Genomic DNA, 24746 nt, shown 5'->3' on the forward strand with positions numbered 1-24746 from the left:
GCCGCCATCAATTATTGTCGCGATAAAGGTTGACTTTGAATAAATACTTAAAACTAATGCAGAAAGTGCGTTCAATGATCCTGTAAAAAACATTAATCAAGTTTCTTTATAATCTGTCATCTACAATCAGGTCTTTTGTCCCTGCTGTCAGTATATTTAAACTACTGTTTTCAACAGACCAAAAACAACTGCTGAAATTGAATGCACTAATCAACTGTTACCTTCTTCACTAATACTACTCGGCTTGTATTTCTGACAAGGCAATTTGGATTTGAATTCAATTCCATTCCCTGAAGAGTCATTTTTGTATTTCATTTGTTTTTAAGTCCCTTGTTGCAATTTCTGTCTAAAAAAAACTGTAAACAATTACTATTAAATGTTAACGTCTATAAAATAATTTTAAGGTTTTCTTTTGAGCCTTTCCCATTGTGGGTTGAATAAAGTTCATATATACTTTTTTTTAGCTTTGTTGACAATGCAAATAAGTCATATATAAATGAATAATACAAATGATATTGCCCTTTTATATTGTTTAACATCAACAATAAATCAAGTTTTTATTTCTAATTCTGATGGACTGACACAAAATGTAGCATTCACCATTCTACCATACTAAGCTCCACAATTATTCTGTTGATAGAGGGAAACTATCAAACACCACCCTTGAAAAGCCTTGCACACAATAATGAATGGCTGAAATGTGTGACATTTCCCTTTTCATAAAAAAAATAATTAATTTGCGTTTATTCAACGTGATTGGGATAATTCTGTGTTTTTAAAGGGGGTTTCTTTTTGGATTTCACGGAGCAATGAAAATAGCACAAGGAATTAATGGAGCAGGACAGAAATAGATCTGCTGCTTGAATTCCCACAACATTGGTATGCCATAAAAAAAAGATCTTCAACTTTCCAAACGCTCTCTGTGCTGCTGCCTCCACTTTTCCTCTGGTTCTCTGTGCGGCAAACAAGTGGAGCATGTCCTTAAAGGGGACTCGCCACTTTCTGTCTTTAAAGGATCTGTCCCCATCTCACTCCAACTATATCTGTACCCCATTCCTCTGCCTCCTCTCCATGTCTTCAATCCCACATCCTCCCTTTCTATTTAAAGACTCCTCTCCCTTTCTCTCATGCATTTTGACCCATCTTTTCTGCCCATCCTGCACAAAGACACACAAACATTCTCAGACACACATGGAAAAAATGCACACTCTCTGTGGATGACCTGCTATCCCAGTGAGAGAGACAAAATGTTCCCATGGCAATGGCCTGCCTAAGTGTTTGCACAGCTGACACACACACACAGACACACACGTATAAAGATACAGTCACACAGACGTTAAAACACACCAGCAAACGTGTCCCACATCAAAGAAACTCTGTTAATCCTCAGAGGTCAACAATGGAGAGAAGAGGAGAAGAAAAGAGATGAAAGGAAAGGTAGAGGGAGAGGAGAGAACTCTTCCGTACCTTAGCATGGTGTAGGTCCACTCCGTACATGGAGAGTTTCTTGGCATTTTCTAGAAACTGGGCATCAGCCTGTGCAGGTGTCATTCCCCTAAACACACCGAAAGGACACTACATTACTTCAAACACTCTTAGATGAAAAACTTGTTCAGTGGTATAAATCCATAATGGTCAGATTATACAGTAAATCCCTTCACTACAGGGTTTACAGCTTTTAATGAAAAAAAAAGAAGGCATAGGTAACGCTGTTGGATTGCATGGCTGTGTCCTCCCTGACCTGTGAGACTTGTGGAGTTCAAATATCTTCTCCTCCATCTCTTTGTTCTGATTGGGCGCAAAGGTGAGCTGGCCAATGTTGTCCAGAGGGCGAGGCTGCTCTGGTTCATAGTCACCAAATTCTGCCTGAAAAAAACAATTTAAAAAGGACATGTCACCTCAATAATTCTGAGACAAATGAGCAAAGTGAGTCACATCCGGAAACACCCACTTGCACAGACAAAGTATTTTACCTGCAATGTGTATGACCCCAGCAGGGCGTGAGTAACGAATGAGCAAGGCAGTCGACCAGAAGCCACGTCTTCACGGAGCTGCAGGCACAACAGGTACCTGTCAGAGAAAGAATTTAGAAAAAAAGAACTGGATATTAGTTCAATCTGAGTATTCACACGGAGCAGATTAAATATCTTTGTTCGGTGCTGGATTTGTTGTGCACTTTTCTTAGTGTCCTCGCACACTGGTATGTTGGAATAACCTCATGTCTAATCCTCTCCATCACGTACACAAACTCAGTTGCATAACATGTAGATTTGCAGTTAGTGAACTGTTGAACTGCTGATTTTGGACAGAGTAAGCTGTCCTCTACGGAAGAATTGATGATGTGAATGGAGCTTGTGTGAGTGACTAATGCGGACACCTCAAGGTGCTGCTGACTGTCATTCAGAGTCACTTAGGCAGGACGGACACTTCATGGTGACATGGAGGCTTAAACCCCAGGCATCCAGTTACAGGGCTCCTCTTCACTGAAGCCAAACTCAGCCGCAGGACAATAATGCATTCATGTGAGTGAGCATTGTCGTACAGTCTGTGGTATTAGGAGGTCTACTGAAACTTTAAAAAAGAGATGAATAGGCAGAACTATGCCTCTATAATGCTGCAGGACAAACAGAAACCAGTACGTCCTTTGTTGGTACTTGTCTGAGTAATTATATGCGTGTTGGTGAATGCATGTGTTTGTGTGTCCTCAATTAGCCTTTAGCTACAACCATCAGAGAAGTTGTCCGCTCCATTAGACATACACTTCACCCTAAATGGGATGTGCTCTGAGCATGCCCGCGTGTGGGTGTGCATATGTATAAATGGGGCCGGATGAATCAACTGTACAACACCTGCCCAACACCAAGGCAGGCAAAGTTAAAGACAAGCTGATGAACAAACAGTAGAGGAATATGTGGAGAGACTCGGATATTGTTGTCAGATGCTGGTGAAGACCACAAACTAAGTTAAATAGAGACGATGAGGTCTTATTTGTCAAGGGACCAGAAAGACCAGTTAATGCTGATTCCACTGTGCCGGTGTAAATATGAAACTGTGCTAAAACATTTGCTGAACCATTTTAAAAAGGTGATAATATGCCACTGTGTATATAGCTTGTTCCATTTCCCCAATGGCCATAGCAAATAAATGAATGCAGATCTATGTGAACATTAGTACTTCTTGTAATCTTGTAGGGCTGTGTGGGGGTGTGTGTGTATACTTGTACTTATATATTTGTGAGGACCAGTTTAAGTATAGACCTTAGGTAGTGAGGACATTTTTTGAAAATGATGATATTTTGCCGGTCCTCACCTTTTCAGAAACTGGTTTGAGTGTTAAGACCTGGTTTCAAGGTTGGGGTTAAAATTAGCTTTAGTTGTGATGATTTGGTTGGGCTGCTAAATGCATTATGCCAATGAGTGTGTGTGTACCTGGTAATGTCTTCAGTGAGCAGTGAGGGGTCTGGAGGGTAGAACTTGGCATTGAATGAAAACTGCCAGTTGTTACCTAGAGAAAAGGAGATTCATTATTATTTAGTGTAATTTTAAAACACAATAGCATTGTAAATGTATTCAAATTGCACACAAAAATATGAAAAACATGAAACGCAAGATTTCCATCTCAGCATCACGCCAGTCTGCATTGATATGGATTTATCTATACATTTCTCTTTAATGCCATCCATTCCATCTGTCAGTGTGTTTGAGAGACAGAGAAAATCGAGTATGATCGAGGGCAACTAATACAGAGCTGCTTTTAGAAAGCATTAAGCTTGGTACATCACACACACACACACACAAATACAAGTATTACATAACCCCATTTTAGCTTACGTAAATACCGAACTGTAATCTTTATCATCATCATCAGAAACAAAAACATGTTCATCACCAACAACGGCTTCATGATTGCTACTCTCTGTTTCCTTTTGCATCGGACAAATTTCATTACAGTCTCCATTCGGCTCCAATTTCCTATTCTCATCCCTGCAGGACGCCATACTGCCCACCATGCCTGCTGCCCTTTTCTATCTCCACCCTTTCTGTACTGCTGGGCTAAAACATAGATATCGCATCATCTGGAAAATTCAATTGGGGCGAAGCTGACGTCACGTCACGACTACTTCCTCACCCAAGGTCATGACACAGGCATGTATACACACACGTGAACATACAGTGATAAAAGCTCACATGCAGCGATGCAGGCGTCCCTGAGGAGCAGGAAGGACGGCGGACACTGTGGATTCCATTCAGGAAATTTAACAATAACACTCTTTCACTGCAAAATGTGAAGAAGATTTATTGTTTTTTCCGGCTGATAACAATTCAGTCACCTATTGTAAACACATAGTACAACAACATCTGGAGCAGATATTTCTGCTTCCTAATTTTTGTGTGTGTGTGTTGGTGAGTGAATATCGCCATGTGTTAAGTGTTCTGAGGGTCTCTTGTGACCGTTGCTTCCTTCTACACAACTATTACTCCGCACGACCCAAAGAATATATGCACAAACATACAATTTATATTTATACAGTCAGACACACCCAATCCCTTACAACAGGACCACTACACTCTCCCTGGCAGCAATCTCTCCAATCACTTCATATTGACAGTTTCTATTGACCAACCCTAACCCCACCATTTTCAGGGGGTAAGCAATTTCTTTAAAGGAGACATGTTTTTTTTCCATATAGGTTTTTGGTGTATATAAGCGGTGTGCAAACTTAAAATGCTTAAAGTATAGCGAGCTCTTCTCCCCCACAGAAAATATGCATTTTCTGACCATAAGAGCATGTAAAAGGTTTCAAGTAATAACTCAAATTAAAATTATGAGCATAACTGCAGAACTGAACAACTTTCTAGCAATGTTTGTGCAACAGCAGCTAGGGAAGCTCAATTTGAATTTCATCTCAGGTCTTCTCTTCATTACTTATTTGTTAAACCGATAAGAATCAAAGCATCTGTCTATTAGCTCACAACAGAGGAACTGAATTGAATTGGCTGGAAATGTATAATGACAGTGCACTGATAGTATCACAGCAGTGAGACACCCAAAGGTTAGTTTGATTATGTGAAGAACATGAGTGCTGCTGTTCAACATAACATAATGCGCTGCAGAGGGCAACAGACTGGACTGAGGAAATACTTCAACTTTTCCGCTCGGCTTCAAGTGAAATTGGGCATGAAGTGGGACGCAATGTTGTTCCTATTATCGGCAGCAGTGAAATCTAAGAAGCTCACTCAGTACCACAGGTTTTTTTTAACTTTCAGTTTCATTGCTGATGTCCATGCATGGTTTTCATACAATGGAAAGAGTTTTGCCTTCAGATGGATCCGTTTTCAAAGTTTTCCACTCTTGTTTTTCTCAGTTGATCTCAATTGCCGTCACATTCTCCCAACTTTCTTTAAATCGTCCAGCTGGCATGTTTTTGTCCTTCTTTCCCTCCACAAACACTTTAAGAATTTGTCCTAATACAGACGTTTTCAGTATATTTTTGTTGAGCAGATTTCACCCATTACAGTGCCTAGAATCTACTGACATTTATTGAAATACAACAAGCAATCACACCCACACTGCGCTGGTCAAAGTAACCTGCAGGAACCTGAGATGTAGAGCTTCACCATAGATATAACTTCCATTCCAACACCACTAATGAACAGCCCCAAGGAAATCAGTGAGGCAAACTTGATCTTCCAAGTTACTGACCGTTCATATTATGCTTTTTGTGTCTTTTTTACAAGTGACATTCATTCGCAGCACCTCTATTGTAGATTTTACACTTTATTTCAAAGGCTGGACAAGACTTTAAGAACACAACCATCAGCTGCTTAAATTTCACCGCTCGTTGTGCTATGTCCACACTACTACATTTTAGTTATCAAACGCATCACTGTGGCTAAGTTTACGCGTGTTTTGTGTTTTACATCATTTTTAAATTAAAACATAGTAGTACGGATGTAGCCATGTAAACTTCTCAGAATCCCTGTCCAAGTCTTCCATGTAGTGAGGTTAAGTTATGACGGCCAAGTGTAGACTGAAGGTAGTTTAGAGCCAAACAGAGTCAAGTCTGTCATTTGTGCTGCATTTTGTCCACTCACACACAGAGAGACATCCAGCTCACATGATGACAGATGCACATGATCATACAGTCTCTCTTCCTCTGTATAAACATTCACACGCACAGAAAAAATGTAAACCAATGAACACATGCAGCCAGAAGCGCACACACCACTCATCCATGAACCACAGGCGCACACAGCAACACAGCCACAAAAACACAGGCATGTACTCTCACCACAGTCTGAGAGCCTCACACACAGTCCTCACACACCCAGACATAACTACCTCACATGAACTAATTCTAAAATAACCCTTTATGAGCCAAAATTATATGTTTTTTTCCTGAATCTTCCTCTTAAAAGTGTGACTCCACTTTTCAGACTATGTTTTGAAGCCAGTTTTGACCTACAATGAAGGTAAAGGGTGCGAGAACTAAAAGCAATTTTTTGGGGGTTATTTGAAAGTTATGTACATATTCTTCAAAAAGAAAATATTCAGACACTCTGCGACATCCCTCCACTCTTTCCTCAGACTCATATTGATGTTGCTGCTCTATCTGTTCTTCCTCTTCCTTGCATTCCTCAACTTCTCGTGGCTCTTCCTCTGCTCCTGCTGCCACAACATCTTCCCCATCTCTCTTACTGGGTAGACTGGGTGTGAAATTGCTGTGGTCAGTCTAACAATAACTGAAGGTTAACATGTTTGGAAAACATAATGCCCCTAGAGTTGTTCAAGCTAAAGTTAACCGTGTGTGAGGGTTGAATCTTCCTAGTGAACCCAGTTCTTGAACTTGCATGAAGCGCACTTTAATACATGCCTTGAATGACACACAGAGGGGGCCGGTAAAAACTTTAAAAAAAACATTTTGATAGCCCATTGCCAAACTGATGCAACAGCCCACAAGGATGTGTCTTTGGACGCCTCAATGGCCAGTCTGACTATGACACAAAGGAAGGAGAGGTTGGGAGGAGGAGGAGGAGCCAATTTCCTTGTGTCTTATTATAGAGAAGACGCCCCAACTTTCTAGCATTAGCTGCCACTTATTTGTTTGGAGTATGAATTCAACAGTTGGCCAAGTTCTTACAGATTGCTCCTTTAATGACCACAATCTATAGGTAACACCCAATGCTTATTAGATGCAAACCAAATTAATTTGACAGAAGAAATAGTGGCAATAATTAGGTAACCTGAGCTCCATCAACACCTTGTGTTGACTAAAAAACAATTGAGGACGCCTCTTCCACTGCAACAGACAGGGTGCCTGCTTCCAAAGGTCAGTAGAGAAAAGATGGGCTGCCACACCTGGCCCTACATTTATAAATTAACACCGTTAATAAAGAGATTGATGAATAATGAAACAGTGTGATCACACGCTTGTAACTTCGTCCAGGTTGCCATACTGTTGTTCTTTGGCTTCAGATTTCGCTGCTTTTGTTTGAACCGTGACGCAGTTTGTTTCTCTTTTGGTATGAGGATACTTGTTATCTTTTATTAATTGAACATTCATCTATTTATTGTCTTTACTTTTCATGTGAGCCACCTTGTACTGTTGGTGGATGGATGGATGGATGGATGGTCAAACATCCTTTTCTTTGAGTCAGAATCAAAACCCAAGAGTGTGATTTGAGAATAAAATAAAACTTACTACGTATCTGACGCTTGATTTCCTTAGTGGGATCCAACCAACACTGGAAACGGGAGATAAAACACAGAGCAAGAACACAATTTGTGAGACACTCTCCAGACATACAGTACATGTCTGAAGTTTACATTACACACTTACAGACAATACATCCTGTGTGTAAGCTTGTGTGCGGATACATACTCTCTGTTCATGGCTGTCCTTGTAAGTCAGTCCAAAGTAGTCTTTTTCCATTAGATTAAGATGCTCACACACCTTAAAGAATAAGTACTGGCCCTTTGCACGTTTCTGTAAGCGAGAGAGAGATGAACACAAAGATTATAATATGTACATTAAATTTGGATGGCAGAACAATCTTAACAGCAACTACATAACGTTTCCAGTTGTCAAGCTTTTAATTTCATTATAGAACTTGAAAAATGTGACAGAAAGAGTATTCCCTGGAAAAACATATTTAAGTTCCTGTCCATAGCTTTCAACCAAAGCATCTCTCCATTCCTTCTTTGATCAAAATCATTTTTATATTGATCTTTTCTTCAGTCTCTCCGTCTGTGCCTGGGCAACACATTCTTTCATAATCCCAGAAGGGACCCTTGGCCATAAAATCCTCCACACTCAAGTATGACAATGACATTTGGCACACATTCGTGGATGCATACTCGAGCGTGCAAGCGCACAAACGCATAACGGCGCCCTTTGGACAGAAAGAAGGTCAGACAGAGAGAGGGAGGGTGGAAACAACGATGAGAAAGAATGAAATAATTTAATAATGCCAGTTTCTTTTCAGTGGGCCTTCGCAGCCCCGGACTGGCGCTGGTGCACAGACTGTGAGAATGGCATTGCACAGACAGTGTGGTGAAATTGGAATGAGAGGGGGGATGAAAGAGGGCATTTTGCTCCTTGTCCTGGGACAACTGGAAAAATCTGCAGACACATGCGCCGCATAGATGCACTCAGTGTGGCTGCAATTCGGAAAACCCAAACAATGCGACCTTTAAGGGTTTCGCCGTCTGGGCTGATGCACTTCCGAGCAAGGCACTACCTACAGGCAACAGGCTAACATCCTCAGGCAATTACAAAGATCTGGAATTTAAAAAATGCCTCATCCAAACATTTGCCCGTGTCTGTAAGACAAAAAACTGTACAACAATGATTTGAGAGACTTTTACAAATAAGCATAGATGGAATAAAAAAAAAGGTGAAGAAAATACCTCCTATTTGCATAGCTTGTATCCTCAGCAATATACACAAACATATGAATTGTTTTAAGTCAATATGCGCCAAACATCTATTCTGCAAGATTCAGAGGAAAGAACTCATGAATTTAAATGATCAACACCTATGAAACTAGATAATCTATAAAATAATATTTAGTATAAGAGCTATGGTGATGAAATTATTGTTTGAATCTTGTGTTAACATGAGTCAGTAAAGGCGAAACCCACAGCAACCGGGCCTAATATTTAAAAATACCTTTGGTCTCATGTCTGACTAAAACCTAATGGATTCCTACGAAACGCTGCTTAAACCGTGTGACACTAAATCCCTGTTGAAACCAATACTAATGAAATTCTTAGAAACAGCATTAAGACCATGTGACACAGAGGCTCCCCTTTGAAACTCGCCACTGAAAAGAGTTAGGCCAAGGTTCTCATCCAAGGCACGGCAACTAATAAATTATGTATTAAGCTGTGTCATCGTAATAAATTTGATGCAATCAGTTAATAAATAAGACAGATGGATGATGGAAGAATGGACAGGGAGTTAGAGTCTGAGTGTCTCTGTGTGTGTGTGTGCGTGTGTGTTGAAGGCAGACTGGGCAAAAGAGAAAATGTAATCTCTGGAATGCATTGTGCATCTCTCCCTCTCCCAAACTGACTATGCCAGTGTGGGGAGGGAGGTGTGTGTGTGTGTGTGTGTGTGTGTGTGTGTGTGTGTGTGTGTGTGTGATAGAGTACTTTTGGACAATAGCAGCTAGTTGCAGTATCAGCGTTATCTGTTGTCAGACAAAGCAGCTACTGTTCAAACAGACGCAGACACTAACAGGCATGCGGTTGGGCAGTGGCATACAGTAGATTAGGAAGCGGGTTCACCGTGGTAAAGATGCCATTTCAAATTCCCAGATTAAATGTGAAAATGTAGACCTGGAAAACACTCGTTGTTCTGTTGAGGGGCTGATGAACCAGGCACCCACTGGACCTGCACGGTGGTTATTCCGGGCAGTTTCCCACTGACTGTCAGTGAGCGTGGGACTATGAGGAGCAGAACAACTAAAAATGTGTTTGCCACTTGGGAAATACACATTTATGACATTGTGATTCTAACATGGAGAAAAACACACATGTAGAATAACAAATGGAGCCGATTGCATAAAATTATTAAGTCTCTTTATCCAAAATGACAAACATCTAGTCAGAAAAATTACAGCTTCATTACTATTGTAAATCATCTGGTTTCTTTTTTCTTTTAAACAATCTATATTTGCAACAGACCCTGTGACAACAATGTGGGGGATATGTGGTTTTGTGAATACCTAACATATGTACGAGTGTGTGTCAGGGGTTGGAGGGCACGTGTGTTGTTAGAGTAGCAGATGCAGAACAGTAATCTGGTGGGACCCCCATAATCTGCCCGGTTTATGTGTGTGGTGGTGGGGGTGGTTGGGGGTCAGCAGACAAGCCCCCGCAGCGTGCTCTGCATTTATCCTCTCAACCACGGCCCAGCACTGTGAGTGGGTGCTTCTGCCATAACTGCAGTTTGAGTCAGAAAGTTGAATAGCGCCACAAACAACACACACACGATCCTATTAGCCATTACATCATTGCCACACTGCCAAGCACGTGTGGCCTACATGACAAGCAAAGGAACTTAAGACAGACAATGAGCCAAGCCTTTGTCAGTAGCCAGTTAAAACTTCCATCCTATGAAAAGACAACTTGTGGATTTTCACAGTGACGTGTGGGTTGTATGTCAGCGAATCAGTCTCCCATAGAGAATTGCTGGCCGTTCCAGGGACTATTTTTATCTTACACCATCACACGTTTGCAGGAAAGTGGAAACATTATCCACGTTCTGCAATTTTCCCTCCAGGACATTGCGACAGTTGACGAAAGTTTGACCCATCTTCAAAGTTTCCTGTGAGTTTCATCAATTACCCCCCGCGCAAGAATCATGAGTCTCGTGAAGATCCAGATGTGTGAAATGAAGGTCTCAAATTTACAAACAACAAAGTATTGCTTCCATGCAACGCAATTCTTTGATGTTCCACATAAAAGCAATATTGTAGTGGAACACAAACGCATGAATGAAAGTCCCTTTTCTAGCCTGTAAGATCCTGGAGAGATTGAATTACATGACTCATTGGTTTGATCCCGTGTGATCAAAACAGAACTAAAACTCTTGGCACTTGTTTGTTTTATCTAAACAGATGTCAGGGAAATGTGCAGCAGCTGCTCTTACAATTAGCAGCAGCATGACAAAACACTGTGGCATCAATGAAATACACTGACAAACAGAAAGAAAGATTTATCAAAACAGTGTTTGTAAAATACTTAAATGAGCTTAATCGAAATACTCCAATTAAATAAATACTCCAATTCCTTACCTCCACCTCACAAGTGAAGTCAGTCCCGTCCAGTAGGATCACATGACAGACCACCAGTTTCATCTTGGTCTTCCTCACAAGACGAAGAGGTGACTGAAAAATGGAGGTCTGGCCTTCCTCTCCTTCACCTTGCACCTCTCCTTCCTGCTCCTGCTCCTTCTTCTCCTCCTCCTCCTCTGCGCCCTCTCCCTCTGTTGTCTCCTTGGTCTCTTCGGGACTTTTCTCAGCACTCTCGTCCACCTTCTCTTCCTTGGCAGGCTGATGGAGTTTGCAAGGAGCGAGGGGGGAAAATAAAGTTACTTCACAAATGGTCGCAGGGTCTCCCACTGTCGCCCCTTACATAAAAACTACCAGTCCTCCTTGAAAAGTCCCCATTAGTTCAGTAGCATGAGGGAGATCCCCTAAAATCTGCTCGACTGAAGCATGTTAGAGAGAACACTCTGAAGGAGCTGTTAGAAGCTACAGGCGTTTCTTTTGGCCTGATAACTAAAAGGTTGATGTCACTGGGTGGAACCGGGTGGCTTAATGTGATCACTGGATGGAATCGTTTATGTGTGTGTTCATGTGGCTGAGCAGCATTTTTAAACAGTCTGAGTGCACTGCAAACTACTGCAGTATACTTTCACAAGAGGTGATGCTCCTTTGTGTTTAGGGAGTAGTCCAACATTTTAGAAGTATCCTTATCTAACTGTCTTGGCTGAATAAGTTAAGTTAATTGAGAGGATCAATAATGCGGCACTGTTTGCAGGACTGTTTCTTGGCTGGGATCAGTAACATCCTGTCCCAGCAGGTTCCCTGGTCACATCATGCTCACGAAAGGCTCCAGAGTGCCAAGCACTTAATGTCCCAAAACGAAATGTAACCTGTTTTATTTACACTATGGCTTTTGTAAGAGTAAAAAAAAAATTTTTTAGATTTGGTGAATGTGCTGCAAGTTGAATTATTGCTTGGAGTGTGGGTGTTTTTCCACTGTGTGCCTTCCGTTCAGAGGTTCCAAACCCCCAGGCCACAGACTGCTTTTATGTGTGTGCTCTCTATAATCTTCTAATTCATATCAAGGTTCATTTGTATGCTGGCAGAATAACCAAATAGACCTCGGCCTGAGTCGAAAAAACATGTACGTCATCCCACAACCAGACCAATGGAAGACCACCTGCCTACTTCATCTCTCAGAGTGTGTACTGTTACATCTGACCGGTACCTCTGTGTCTGCGCTGGCGTTGGAATGAGATTCTGCTTCTTTTTCTTTCACTTGCTCCGACTTTACTGCCTCCTTCTCTTCCACTTCCTCTGCGTGACCGTTAACTTCTGGGGCAGGCCCCTCCTCTTCCTGATCCACAGTGATATTGGCTTCCTCTGTGGGTGGCACCTCCTTGGTTGGAGAGGTCTTCATGGATCAAGAGGGGGAAAAACCACAGAGAATTAAAAACCCAATATGGATATTCATTAATTTATTCCCAGTTATGATAGGAATACTAAACATTTTCTGCTAAATAATATAAACAGGGTTTTCTACTCTGCCATGACAATATAATTACATCAGTGTGAATTCACTGCACCTGGCTTTGAGACTTCTGCTTCTTAAGCCATGTTGGCAGGTATCGAGATATTCCTTTCCCCTCTTTCTCCTTCTCTTTCTCCTTCTCGTCACCCTCCGCGCTCACTACTTCCTGGGTTTCCTCTGTTGCCTTCTCCGATTGGTCCGGCTGAGCAGCTGACTCCTCTGCTTTCTCCTTCACCTCTGTCTCAGATCCCACTTCTGTTGTCATGGTGACGGGTCAATCTGCAGAGAGAGGGAGAGGCGAGTAATGGAGGAGCGATGGATGAGATTAAGTAAATAAACATTTTAATAGTAAAATGAATGAAGCTGACATTATGAGGATGATAATTACATTTTATCTAGGGAATACTTCATTGGCTCATATGGATACAGTTTCACGTGCACACTGAAAATGATATAACTTGAATAAGACTGCATTTTGTCTTGACTGTGGGTATTTGAGAGCTGGATAAAAACTGACTGCGCCACCGATTTTGGCTCCAACATTAATTTTTGATGGCCCGCAGCTTGGATTTTAGCCTAAGTATCTTTTATAAATGAGCCCGTGGTTGCATGGTTTTTAGCTTTGAGTGCTTTCAATGTTTTCTTAACAATTGGAAATAGACAGAGTAGTACACTTAAAAGAATATCTGAAATCTTTTGGGTACTGTGGCTATGTAATGAAAGCAATAAAACACCAAGACTAAATATATTAGGATTTCATATGTAAGGGAGTCTTGGTCCTTTGTCACACAGATGTTAGCGAATGAGATCATAGATGTTTGAAACATTAGCTCTTGGGCTGGGCAGTCTGCTTTACCAAAGCGCACAAAAACACAAGAGTTTAGGATGTCATTATGTCACAGAGCGAGCTTCATCTGGGTCAACGGCTCAGCAGCTGGATACAAGAAGTTGTGCACATTAGTGCTCACAACTCGACGCGGTGAAGGAAGGCAACTTACTCAATTCTTAATATCTGAGTCACTGGTTTTTACCCTGCAGCTGCGGTCAACACACACGCATGCGCACGCGCACACATACAGGCTCTCTTCAACCCAAATAATCTTTGGCAGCACTGTCTACACACGGCCAATCAACACAACACACATCGTTATTCAGCGTGACACTAATTTGCTGATAACACTAGATGGCCATGACATTGGTCTTGAGGGCAAGTTGAGGGCAGGATGTGCAGTGTACCTGCATAAACAGACACACACATAAACACGACATCCCAACAGGCTTTGTTTGTCTGACTTTTTGTACAGAGCCTTGGGCAGAGGTTCAGGCATGATTCATACACTATTAAGTCATTGTTATCCGCTGTCCTTGTAACTGCTCTGAATCTCTCTAACCCTGTTTTTCTTCATCACCCACACTCTCTGTCTCTGGCCTCCTCCCTCTGATTCTATTATTCATTACATCATCTCGTTTTTACTTCCTGACCATCTCACCAGTTCTCGACTTTCTATTTCCTGCCATGCCACCTTCAATAAGAGAGAACAAACACACGTGCACAGATTTGCAGTTCAGCAGCGGTGTGTTGGGAGAGGCTGGGGGTAAAAATAGAACAGGTCTCCGTATGCATGATAGGCTAATGAGGTAGGGAGGGGAGCAGGAGAGATGGCTACAGATGTGCGTATGTTGCTGTGTGCAAATGTTAGAAAGGTAATACATTTTGTAACAAAAACAAATACCTCTGTTGTATCTCTTATAAATGATCGAATCCAAGTGAAATTACACAGCAAACACACTGGATCAATCATCATATTATGTCCCTATGATTGAGGCAAAAGATTCCATTCATCCTCTATGTCTCTTTCAATTTACCCACCGCTATAGTAGTCCTCAAAATAGGTCCGGTGCAGGAACCTAATAACTGCAGTTCCCTCTGAGACCTATGTTTCTCATTAGACTAGCTCAGGGTGGAGAACCTCAGAGGGTCCCTGCAGATTTGGTATGCTTGTCCAGTCACAGTCAAGGTGAAACACACACAAGCAGCAGTTAAGCTACATCGCTGACAATGATTCATGGCGACTGTATAGAAAAGAAAAATAGACTCATAATGTCGTGCTCTCCGGGAGAAATGGATACATTTATTCGGTTGTTGTTGAAGTAAAAAAACAAAACCAGTGTGCCAGCAGTTAACATGGACAGGCCATAACTGATGAAAAAGGGCCAAGCAAAAGTGTTTAGTAAAAGTTAAATCTAATCAGCAGAGTTTGTGTTCCCAATAAGCAGCTTTATGATCACATTCTGTAACAGACACTATTATACAGGCAAGTCTTTGGGTGAGTGAGCTCATAGCTAAGAAGCCGAAACCTTATTCAGAAGGGGAATTAGTGAAGAAGTGCTTTGTTGCCGCCGTGGAACTTTTGCATTGTGTGCAAACACTACATTTTCCTAATCTGTAAGAACAAGTTTGACACGACATCTAAATATCCTGGGGACTTTGCAAAACTCCCATTAGGCATTTGGCATAGGTTTTCAGGACATGTAAAGTCAACAGAGCTGAACATATTCAATAGGCTGTTAAATGTGGATCCAACTGGGGTGTATTTAAAAACCTACACACAGGATCATTGAGCTGCAAAGCAACAGCGAGATCGAAGCTGCAACAACCTTGCTCTGTTTCAGTTCTACAAACTGTAGGATTTTCAGGTTCTGCTCAAGACTGACTGACCCAAACATGGTAAACCAGCTGTGAGTAGAAACATCATCATCACTACCATTTGACAACCGACGCCTCACCAAAGCAGTTCCACAAAGGTTAGTGTGATATGTGTTTAATAATTTTGTATGGCCTTCGGGGGATGTTATAAAAATTGAAGTGGCCCATGTGAGGAAAAAGGTTCCCCACCGCTGGATTAACTACTAGTTGTGTGAGGATGAATGTGTGTATGTGTGTGTGTGTGTGTGTGTGTGTGTGTGAGAGTTGGCATCACAGAGCAGCTTTTTGTCACGGCCACTTAGCTATGCTTTAAACCTTACCTCTCTCTCTACAACTGTTAAAACACCAGCAACATTGTTCTAACTCTCTTAAAACTTTGTTCATCTCCTACTCATCTCGTCTTCCTCTCTCCCTCTCTCTCAATCCCTTTCTTCCGGGCCCCCTTTCAATCCCCTCCAATCGCCCACTCGCATTATGCCCCCCTAACGCCCCCACCTCTTTCCCTCTTCTTCCCACAGTCCATATAAACAATAGCAGTGACATCATTAAAGCTTCGACTCATAGATGACATATATACACACACACACACACACACACATCATCTACGCAGTGAGCAATTTACGACAGGAACTGCGTCGGTGTTGGAAACCGTATATCTTCACAGTCAAGTATTCAACTTAGCATGATCTGTGACAGAAGAGCCGGGTCAAACATGGGTTGAACGTACTTGCAGCCTCCCTGCGTAACAAACTCACCTCCTGCACCGAGAAACTTTCAAATGTGATCAGATGTTATGTTTTGCAGTTTCATCAAGAGAATAGGTCTTCACACAGAATTTGCCTTGAGGCCAGTACGACAAGTGGTTAAGTTTTATCTGACAATTTCGTTGTCGATTAGTAGTGTTTAACTGACCCAGTTTTACAAACTGGCAAGACAGAAAAGCCTGCGGATCCATGATAAACAAAAACTCAGACACAGCTACCAGCGCCAGTAGAATTAGATGAGGTATTCGTGTGTGAACACACAAGAGGGAAGTTTTTTCTTATTCAGCTTCACCAATCCTTCCCACCATCTCAGTTTCCCTCTAAAACGCACTCAGTATATCTCAACTTACTTCCTCATGTTATCATTATCTATGAGTGTACATGTTTGCTTGCTACTGGCCACTGAAAGTGGCTGTGTCATTATTTGGTTCAGTCATTTTAATCCTATTATTTGAGTCAGTTCCTCCATTCAATACTTTGCTTTTCAGTGGAAAGATGTAGCACATGACCGTTATCGCTGTAGACATGAACCAAAGACAAGTGGACAAGCACAAATGAGCTTGATAAGACCTTTAAAACACCAGTTCTCATATTATACCTGCTCTATATTTAAATGAGTGGTTGAATGAAATGTTAAATGAGCTGATGGACACAACTAAGTGCCTTACCTATTGTTGCTTCTGTCGCTCTCTCTTCACCTGTTACTCCTTTCTTTCTGCCACTCCCCTTTACTTTTTCTCAACTCTTTTTTTCCCCTCCTTTCTCTCACGTTCTTTTTGCTCTTCGATCTCCTGCTGCCTATATCGCTCTGTTCATGTTCCTTTCCTTCACCTTTACAGTTCCCAACCCTTAGCAAACGCCTGTCTTACAAACTGTCATTGCCATCTTCTCTCCTCCATCCCCCATGTCTCCCTCAGAGCTCTGTCTCCCCCCGGGGACGATCGCTCTCGGAAATGAGGGCAGAAAACCAGAGAGAGAGAGAGAGAGAGAGAGAGAGAGAGAGAGAGAGAGAGAGAGAGAGAGAGAGAGAGAGAGAGGAGAGCGTGGCCAGAGAGGCGGAGGAGAGTTGTAACATGGAGGGGTGTAGAAGAAAAGGAGAGAGATAGAGACTCCACCTACTGTGCCTCCCTACTGTGCCAGATTAGTGATGGAGAGCGACACACAGCATTAGAATGGAAATAAAAAAACATAGTCAAATTTTCATGAACATTTCTGGAAGGGCTGACTGTGAGAAAGCAAATGTTGGATATAGTTGATCAGGACATGTTCCACTACATGGAAAATGTCAGACTGATCCCATGTGAGAATATACAGTAGGAATAGGAACATTTACAGTGAGCAAGTGGGTGGGTGTGCCGACGACGTTTCTGACACGCGGCGGATGTAAAAGTGAAAAGAAAAGCGACACAAAGAATACAAATCTCTCAAGATGCAAAAAAGAAGCCATACATAGAAATGAATCAACAAAGATGTCAAGTTGGAGACACCCCCCTTCGCCTCAATTTCACTGTTGATATGTAAATGTATATATACCATCTAAAGCTGAATTTGTCTTATTTGAAAAGGTAACTGTCTGGACTTAATTTTGCTGACATTTACCAGAGTTCGTGTCTGAAAGCAGCATGGGATTCAATCATCTATTAACATCTTTCAATTAATCAGCCGTAAACTATTCAATCTTTCACTTAAGTCTTTAAATTATCAAAATACTAGGTAGGACATAATTCATTATTAAAAATTCTTGGCTTGCAAATCTCAAGTTTACATCCTACAATAACAGAGCAACAATGACCTCATGAAGATGCTGAACCAACAATTAGATTTTATTTCACTAGATTCCCTACAGGATACTCATTTCCACATTTAGTGTTCTGCTGTTTTTATTCTTCACATATTGCAGCTGCCTGAGTGTCACACACACACACGCGCACACACTCCACTTACAACTTTATTGCTGTCTGACTGGGCTTTAGGGTTTGTCGTCATAGCAACAATTTCATGACCTGGTCTGTGGCTAGGAGATAACATTTTATGACAAACAGAGGATTAGTGCAAAATTTAAAAGAGCGAGAGGGGATAGGTTTAACTTTCTGGCTTTGGTGTTTTCATATATTTTTGTTTATTAACAACCCGATATATAAGCAGCTATGACAACACTGATCTAATTGGAATAAGATACAGCATCTCACTCTATGGGGCAGAGTGGGAGTAAAGAGGGGACTACAACAATAAACCCAAATGGAAACAAGAGATTATCACAGCACAAATACAGATTAGTGGACATAAAAGTGACAAAAGAGAATATGACTTTGTCTAAAACCCATTTCAAACCACATCAGATATTACATTGTGAACCAACAGGAACTGCCGCAGCTACTTTTCCCTCGGCTCTCATCACTGAGGCACCACACCCAACAGAAGAGGGTGCTTGGTTCACAGCAGATCTGCATCTCAATTGTTCCATAATTGTGAGGCGCTACTTCAGTACTGTACAGGAGTACTGTGCAGGTGATCCTCTATTTGAAAGAGGGGAACAACTATAAGCACTACATCACTGCAATCCACTCCCCAAGTACCAGAGGGGCCAATATTTTCACAAAGCTAGTGGGCAGAGAACAGCAGAAAATCTAGTCCATCTAATGGGCTCGATGACATTTCAAAATATCACTTAGTAGAGAGCATACCTCTGCCATGGTCGAACAGCAAAACCATATTTAAATTCATTACATTCAGAACACATCCTCTGAACACAAACAGGGCCTCATTTAATATCGGTTTGTTTATAATGTCATGCATTAAGAAGCAGTTGCTGTGTTTCAATTGAGTTACAGAGTTGGTTTCTGACAGCTGGTGTACACAGAGTGCAATGAGTTCAAATAAACAAAGCACTGGAAATCAATTGGCCTTCATACAGCCCAGACTAATGAATAAAAAAAAAAAAACGCGCACATGGGACATCCCAAACGTTGCACACTGATGCGCCGGGCTAAGCTTGTTGCACCAGCGCAGTCCAACAGCTGACAGTTTGGTTTTGAAACAAACCACCACGCCCATCCACAGAGGGCACAATCCTAATCTGTGCTGTCCTCTTGTGCGATCTGTCCATCTGTCACGCAATGAGGCTCCCATACACACACGCTGAGATATACCACACACACACACACACAGATATGTCTGCGCAGATGAGCACACACAAACACACATTGAACAGATTCTTAAACATATGTAAACGTGCACTAACAGATGCACTGATGCACCAGCTATGGGTTTGTGTTTTCAATCATATAGATACACACACACATGCACACGCACACTGCTGGTGTGAAAACTCAGAGCATGTCCGTCGCTTCACACTGCACTCCGAAACGGAGGATTACACAAAGGATAATCCCTGTGTATGTTTGTGTGTCTGTCTGCATGCTATCCATTTATCCCTTCATCTTTCTCTCTGGGTACGGCCACACTAATACGTTTTATACATCTCTTTTCTTTTTTTCTAAGGATGCATTTTCATCTGGCGACCGCAGCTTTTAAAGCCCCTAAAAAAATGATCTTTGGAGAAACTGTTTGCCTCGTTATAAAACTCAAGGGTTGCACCGCTTGGTCTGGACGGGCAGAAACTTCTGAAAAACAATGAAGCAGACACCTACACAGCTTCCTGTTTGTTTCCTATGAGTCACAGCTCCACTACCAGTGCTTAATGTAAAGAGCTACATTCTACAGATAGATGGATATACTTTACTGATCCTTGGGGACATTTAGGAACAGTACCACCTTATCATGAGGTTATGAAAAGACGTCCCTGGTCTTACTTGACACCATTTCTATTCTTTATTTATTATATTATTTGCATTTGAACAACCAACTGCAGAATAGACAATGGTTGCGTGATCTTTACAGGTGTGTTAGTAAGGACAGATCATTCCAGATATAGATTCAATTTGTTTTTATACAAAACCGTATCAGTGTCTCTGCCTCTACTCTGGTCTTCACCTGACAGAAACCTTTCACTGCCCTGTAACCTAACAGAGACTCCAAACTGTCTCTTCACTGCATTAGCTTTGAGCTCAGCGAATGAAAGTCACCTTATAAGTGACCACCACTATATCATTACTTCTGTTACTGTGTTATTACTGTCAGCTCCAAAGTGCCATTGTCAGCAGTAAAACTCTTACTCTTAAACAACACAAGGACCTTCCATTTGATGCTGATGCCCTTTAGCCCAACTTCTCCCAGCCCCAGACCCCTGAAAGTTGGACATTTTGAAACTGTGGTGAGACAAATGAGAATATGGCAGGCCACCACAGCCTAGATAATAATGGGAAACACCACAATTTACAATGCCATTCAACAGATCAAAGCACATATTTGCTTTTGCCATCTTAATTTCAGTTTGTTTGATTTGCATGTTAAATACACAGATCCGGGTAATGATAATTTTCCTCATCAACAAACGGAGAAAGATAAACTATCCTAAGTACTTCAAACTGTTGATGCCAAAAAAAAAATATTAATCGTGAAAACTAAACTAAATTAAATTGAATATAGTTCATGTTCTCTCTCTTTATCCCTGTGTGTGTGAGAATAATGGGTCAGCTCATAACCACTATTGTTGACCGCTCAACTCCCCTATTCAGCGATTAAAGCAGTCAGGCGCAAGCTCCCGTCTGTGTGAAAGTGCGAGTGATTGAGAGACAAAAAGTGAAAGTATGGGTGGGTCACATGAGTGAACGCAAGGAGAAGGGAGATAAAATAAAAGGCAGATGAGAGGGGGGGAAATAAAGCAGGCATTAGCTGGAGGAATAGAATGAAAGGCAAAGAAAGACGGTGAAACCTGCAGTGAAACTTCACAGTTCTCTCTGGTAGCAGTGGGTGTGGTGTTTCTATGGCAACATACATCCCATAGAGGGTGGTAGCAAGCAACAGGTGCTTCGGCAAAACAAATGACTTCATGGGCATTAGGGCTCATTATTACAGCTGCCTGGTGTGGCAACCCGATGCGGACGGAGTGAAAAGCCTCTCATCGTCTGGCACGGAGAAGAAAGAGGATGTGTGGATCATCAAGTATTGATAAGAACAGACTGGAAGCTTTGCAATCTGTTAGCGATTTGCAATTGCACGGTATTTCTCAAATCGTGAGAGTCACTGCCAAAGTCATTCTGGGGCAGCATGATTCAGGGGAAAAGAGAAAAAAATACTTTCTTGCTTCGAGTTGAGAGATCAAACGTTTCTTCTGGTTTCATTTGGGACTTTTAATTCATATTCATCTGTCTTTAAAACACACATCTCTTCGCTTTGCTCTCACTCGATATTTTCACCGCAGGGTTTCTGTCACTCTGCGTCATGTGAGTTCTTGAGTTGTTATTGGCGGAGGTACAAAGCAAAGACTATGTAGCATCATGTGAGGAGATTATACACCGGTGTGTGATCACAAGTCATTCAAAGAGACTTCTCGCCTTCTCTCCTCATAACAGTGATCGCAAAGGGGCGAGTCCACGCGACATCAACACATCAGTAGCTCTGATTAGAGCTGATCGGTAGCACTCATTCTTTGTGATGCAATCATGACACAGCAAAGCTCATCACCAACTCACAGCCATTCATTTTGTAACTACTGACCTTAACCTCTAACACTCAAATTAGGCAGCCCCCCTTGAGAACACCATGTCCTCATTTTTTACAACATCGCTCTGTTTTCACTTTCCTTTGTGTGAAAAATATCAGAGTGGCAACCAGCTCTTCTCCGGCAGTGGCCAATGACATGGCCAGACAAATTATTTAGGCCCCTTGTATCAGTTAATCCCAGACCAGTGACCCCTGACCTCAAACCAGGAAACAGGAAGTTTGGCGATGAGGCCACTTCTCCTTTTTCTCTTAGTTAATCTACCATCTCTTCATCGTTATCTCCATCTCTTATTTTAGTCCCAAAAACCATTTGTGTCTGTCAATATGAAAACCGGAAACAACCATGTAAAGAGCAAATCCACTACCATGCTCTCATTGATCAAAAGGAAAAGTTAAGTGTTTCTCACACGTGGGTTGCATGTCAGAAAGCAGAGAGATGAAGTCTGGCCTCTTCTACTCGCTGGCCTTTGTTTGACTTACTTCTGTAACTTAATATGTTCTCCTCTAAAAGGTTTCTTTATTCAGTCTTTGAGAAAGGAGAGGGTGTGCTCCTTGAGCTTTCCCTACATGCTGCTGGGAGGGAAAAACTTAAGACTCTTGGAAATATCTGCCGTTGTACGCACTTTATTTACAAATGCATGAAAATAACAACTTATTGCTTAGTGTCGGGAATTTTTTCTGAGTGTCTGAATTCTGAAAGTATTAATTTATTGATTCCTAGAACTGTGTCCACAGCCTGTTAACTACCATCAAAAATGTTAAATTAATCTTTTGCTACTCTACAGCACCGACACCAGGTACACAAAGATATATTATTAGTCAGTGACCAAATTCTCAATTTGCCTCCCTGATCCATCTAACTACACAATGTCTTTCATGTTGGGGGTAGTGGATGAGTGAATGAGGGGATTGATTTCAGACACAGCACCTGTTTTAAGTCCCAATACAAGCTAGCTTTGCTGTGCTAAATGTGTTAGTATTAGCTTACCTAAAATACATTGTGACATGGTGTAGCTATATTCGGGTTTGCTATTTTCCTTTGTGATACTTTGCTTTTGAGGAATTACACAGTGATGCCAGTTGTAAACAGCTTTGACATCAGTGGTCTGCGTGGTGTCTGAGCTGCATATGACCACATTGTTTGAGCAGTGTAAACACAAATGTGTCCTCTGTGTTTAGCTGCTGGCGTTTTCTGTTAAGCAAGCCAGCCACTCAGTCCCCTAAGTTGTCCCATTAGCATTGAACACACAGACACCGTTACCACATCCTTAGGGTGGACATGCATGTCTACGCCCAGGTCCTTATCAAAACAAGAAAGCAAAGAAAACTAGAATTCTGGTCCGAAAATGGGGCAATTTTGACCCGGGAAATGGATTTCCAAAATTACTAATATTGATAAATATTGAAAATGTATAATAAGAAATAAAATAAATAAAAACAGTCAAATAAATCACTTTGTCAAACGAGTAGTGACAAAGGAATATCAATTAATTGATAATTTATTATCATTTATTATTTGTTTATAATTATAAAAAAAAAATTTTATTAAATTGTTGGTATTTTGGCGGTCCAGCTCACCGCCCTTGTGCTTTATATTTTTGACCTGTGGGAAAAACCATCTATTGATGGTGCTTTGAATCACAACCTCACACATACACACGGTTCATTGGGTTCTTTACGTTCTTTCCAAAATGTTTTACTAAATACGAAGCCCCTGAAAAGCGATTAATGAGAGCAAGCCAGCAAGTCCACTCTCCCTCTCAACCTTCTTGCCCCAGACACTCCTCTTACTTCCTTTTCCTCCCCTTTGCCTGTGAATCCTCTCTTCTCTTACACATGAGCCTTTCAGACCTTTATCTTGACAGCCTGAATGAATGAACTAATTAACGAAGAGTCCACACATGATGAATGAATTAAATGCTTGGCTAAATAAATGAATGACCGGATGGATGAATCGATAAATCAAAGAATGTGTGACAATAAATAAATTGAAAAACATAATTATCACTTCATTATAGTTTTTGCTTCATGTTGGCTCAACATATATTGGAATTTGCTTTCAAAAGTATTTCCACAATGGATCGGTTTCCTAATTGCTTTCTAGGTCAAACCGATCTAAAGCACTTTTTTTGCTGATCAACCCTCTGTACCAACATTTCCTACAGATACAGCCTCTAAAAGATGAAGGCTTGGCCGTGTTCTGCTCAGCCTCTCTCTGTGAGAATGTGACCCTATGCTGATTAATCTGTTTTTAACTATGTTCGGCCCCCTGCCAAAGCCACAGGGCCACACTCCCCCCCTCTGTTTTTATTCTATCGCTTCTTTCAGAGCAGGACACTTGCTGGGGAAGGCATTTTGCCTCCTCTTGATATAAAGTGTTAGCCTTTTCTTCTTGTCTACCCAAATGGAGCATTGACACTCGACTACACACAATTCAAGACATACAGTCAAACTCGAGGCTAATTGACTTTGTTGCTTCAACACAATTAGGATCACATTTTATTCTTAAAAACAACTACAACAATAACTATTTTTCATTACACCTTTTTTTGTATGAACTTGTTTGAGCCATTCAGCCGAGCTCCTCCATCACACACATCCTCAACATCTCTATCCTCCTTTCTTTTTTCTACCCCTCATTCCCCCCCGTCTCTGTACCAGTAATAAGCTGAGCATTGCATTGCAGTTTCTATTCATCCACGCCTCTCTGATCTTCCCTGTGTGAATCTGAATCCTGCTGGCCAAGCTGCCCACAAAGCAACAGGCTAATACTCAGCGGTCACGGCTGATCGCTACACTGTAGAATATGTCCACTTTGGTAATTCTTGTGACCATCCCAATCT

The 24746-nt window shown here is 41.5% G+C and overlaps 1 protein-coding gene across 5 annotated transcripts in view; it reads right to left on the reverse strand.

Moving 5' to 3' along the window:
- Positions 1 to 24746, reverse strand: part of epb41l2 (erythrocyte membrane protein band 4.1 like 2) — a 46657-nt gene that overhangs the window by 18209 nt on the left and 3702 nt on the right. For all 5 annotated transcript variants that reach the window (XM_053445911.1, XM_053445909.1, XM_053445910.1 and 2 more), the window contains exons 2-10: positions 12863 to 13086; positions 12505 to 12690; positions 11304 to 11561; positions 7883 to 7987; positions 7703 to 7745; positions 3429 to 3504; positions 1974 to 2070; positions 1742 to 1866; positions 1468 to 1555 (exon numbers count right to left, since the gene is read on the reverse strand). In XM_053445911.1, coding sequence (XP_053301886.1) covers positions 1468 to 1555; positions 1742 to 1866; positions 1974 to 2070; positions 3429 to 3504; positions 7703 to 7745; positions 7883 to 7987; positions 11304 to 11561; positions 12505 to 12690; positions 12863 to 13072 — 1188 coding nt within the window. In that variant the 5' untranslated portion in view covers positions 13073 to 13086. The remainder of the gene's footprint in view (positions 1 to 1467; positions 1556 to 1741; positions 1867 to 1973; positions 2071 to 3428; positions 3505 to 7702; positions 7746 to 7882; positions 7988 to 11303; positions 11562 to 12504; positions 12691 to 12862; positions 13087 to 24746) is intronic.

The sequence above is a fragment of the Pleuronectes platessa genome, chromosome 17 (genome assembly GCF_947347685.1).
Source record: "Pleuronectes platessa chromosome 17, fPlePla1.1, whole genome shotgun sequence".
NCBI classification, from domain to species: Eukaryota; Metazoa; Chordata; class Actinopteri; order Pleuronectiformes; family Pleuronectidae; genus Pleuronectes; species Pleuronectes platessa.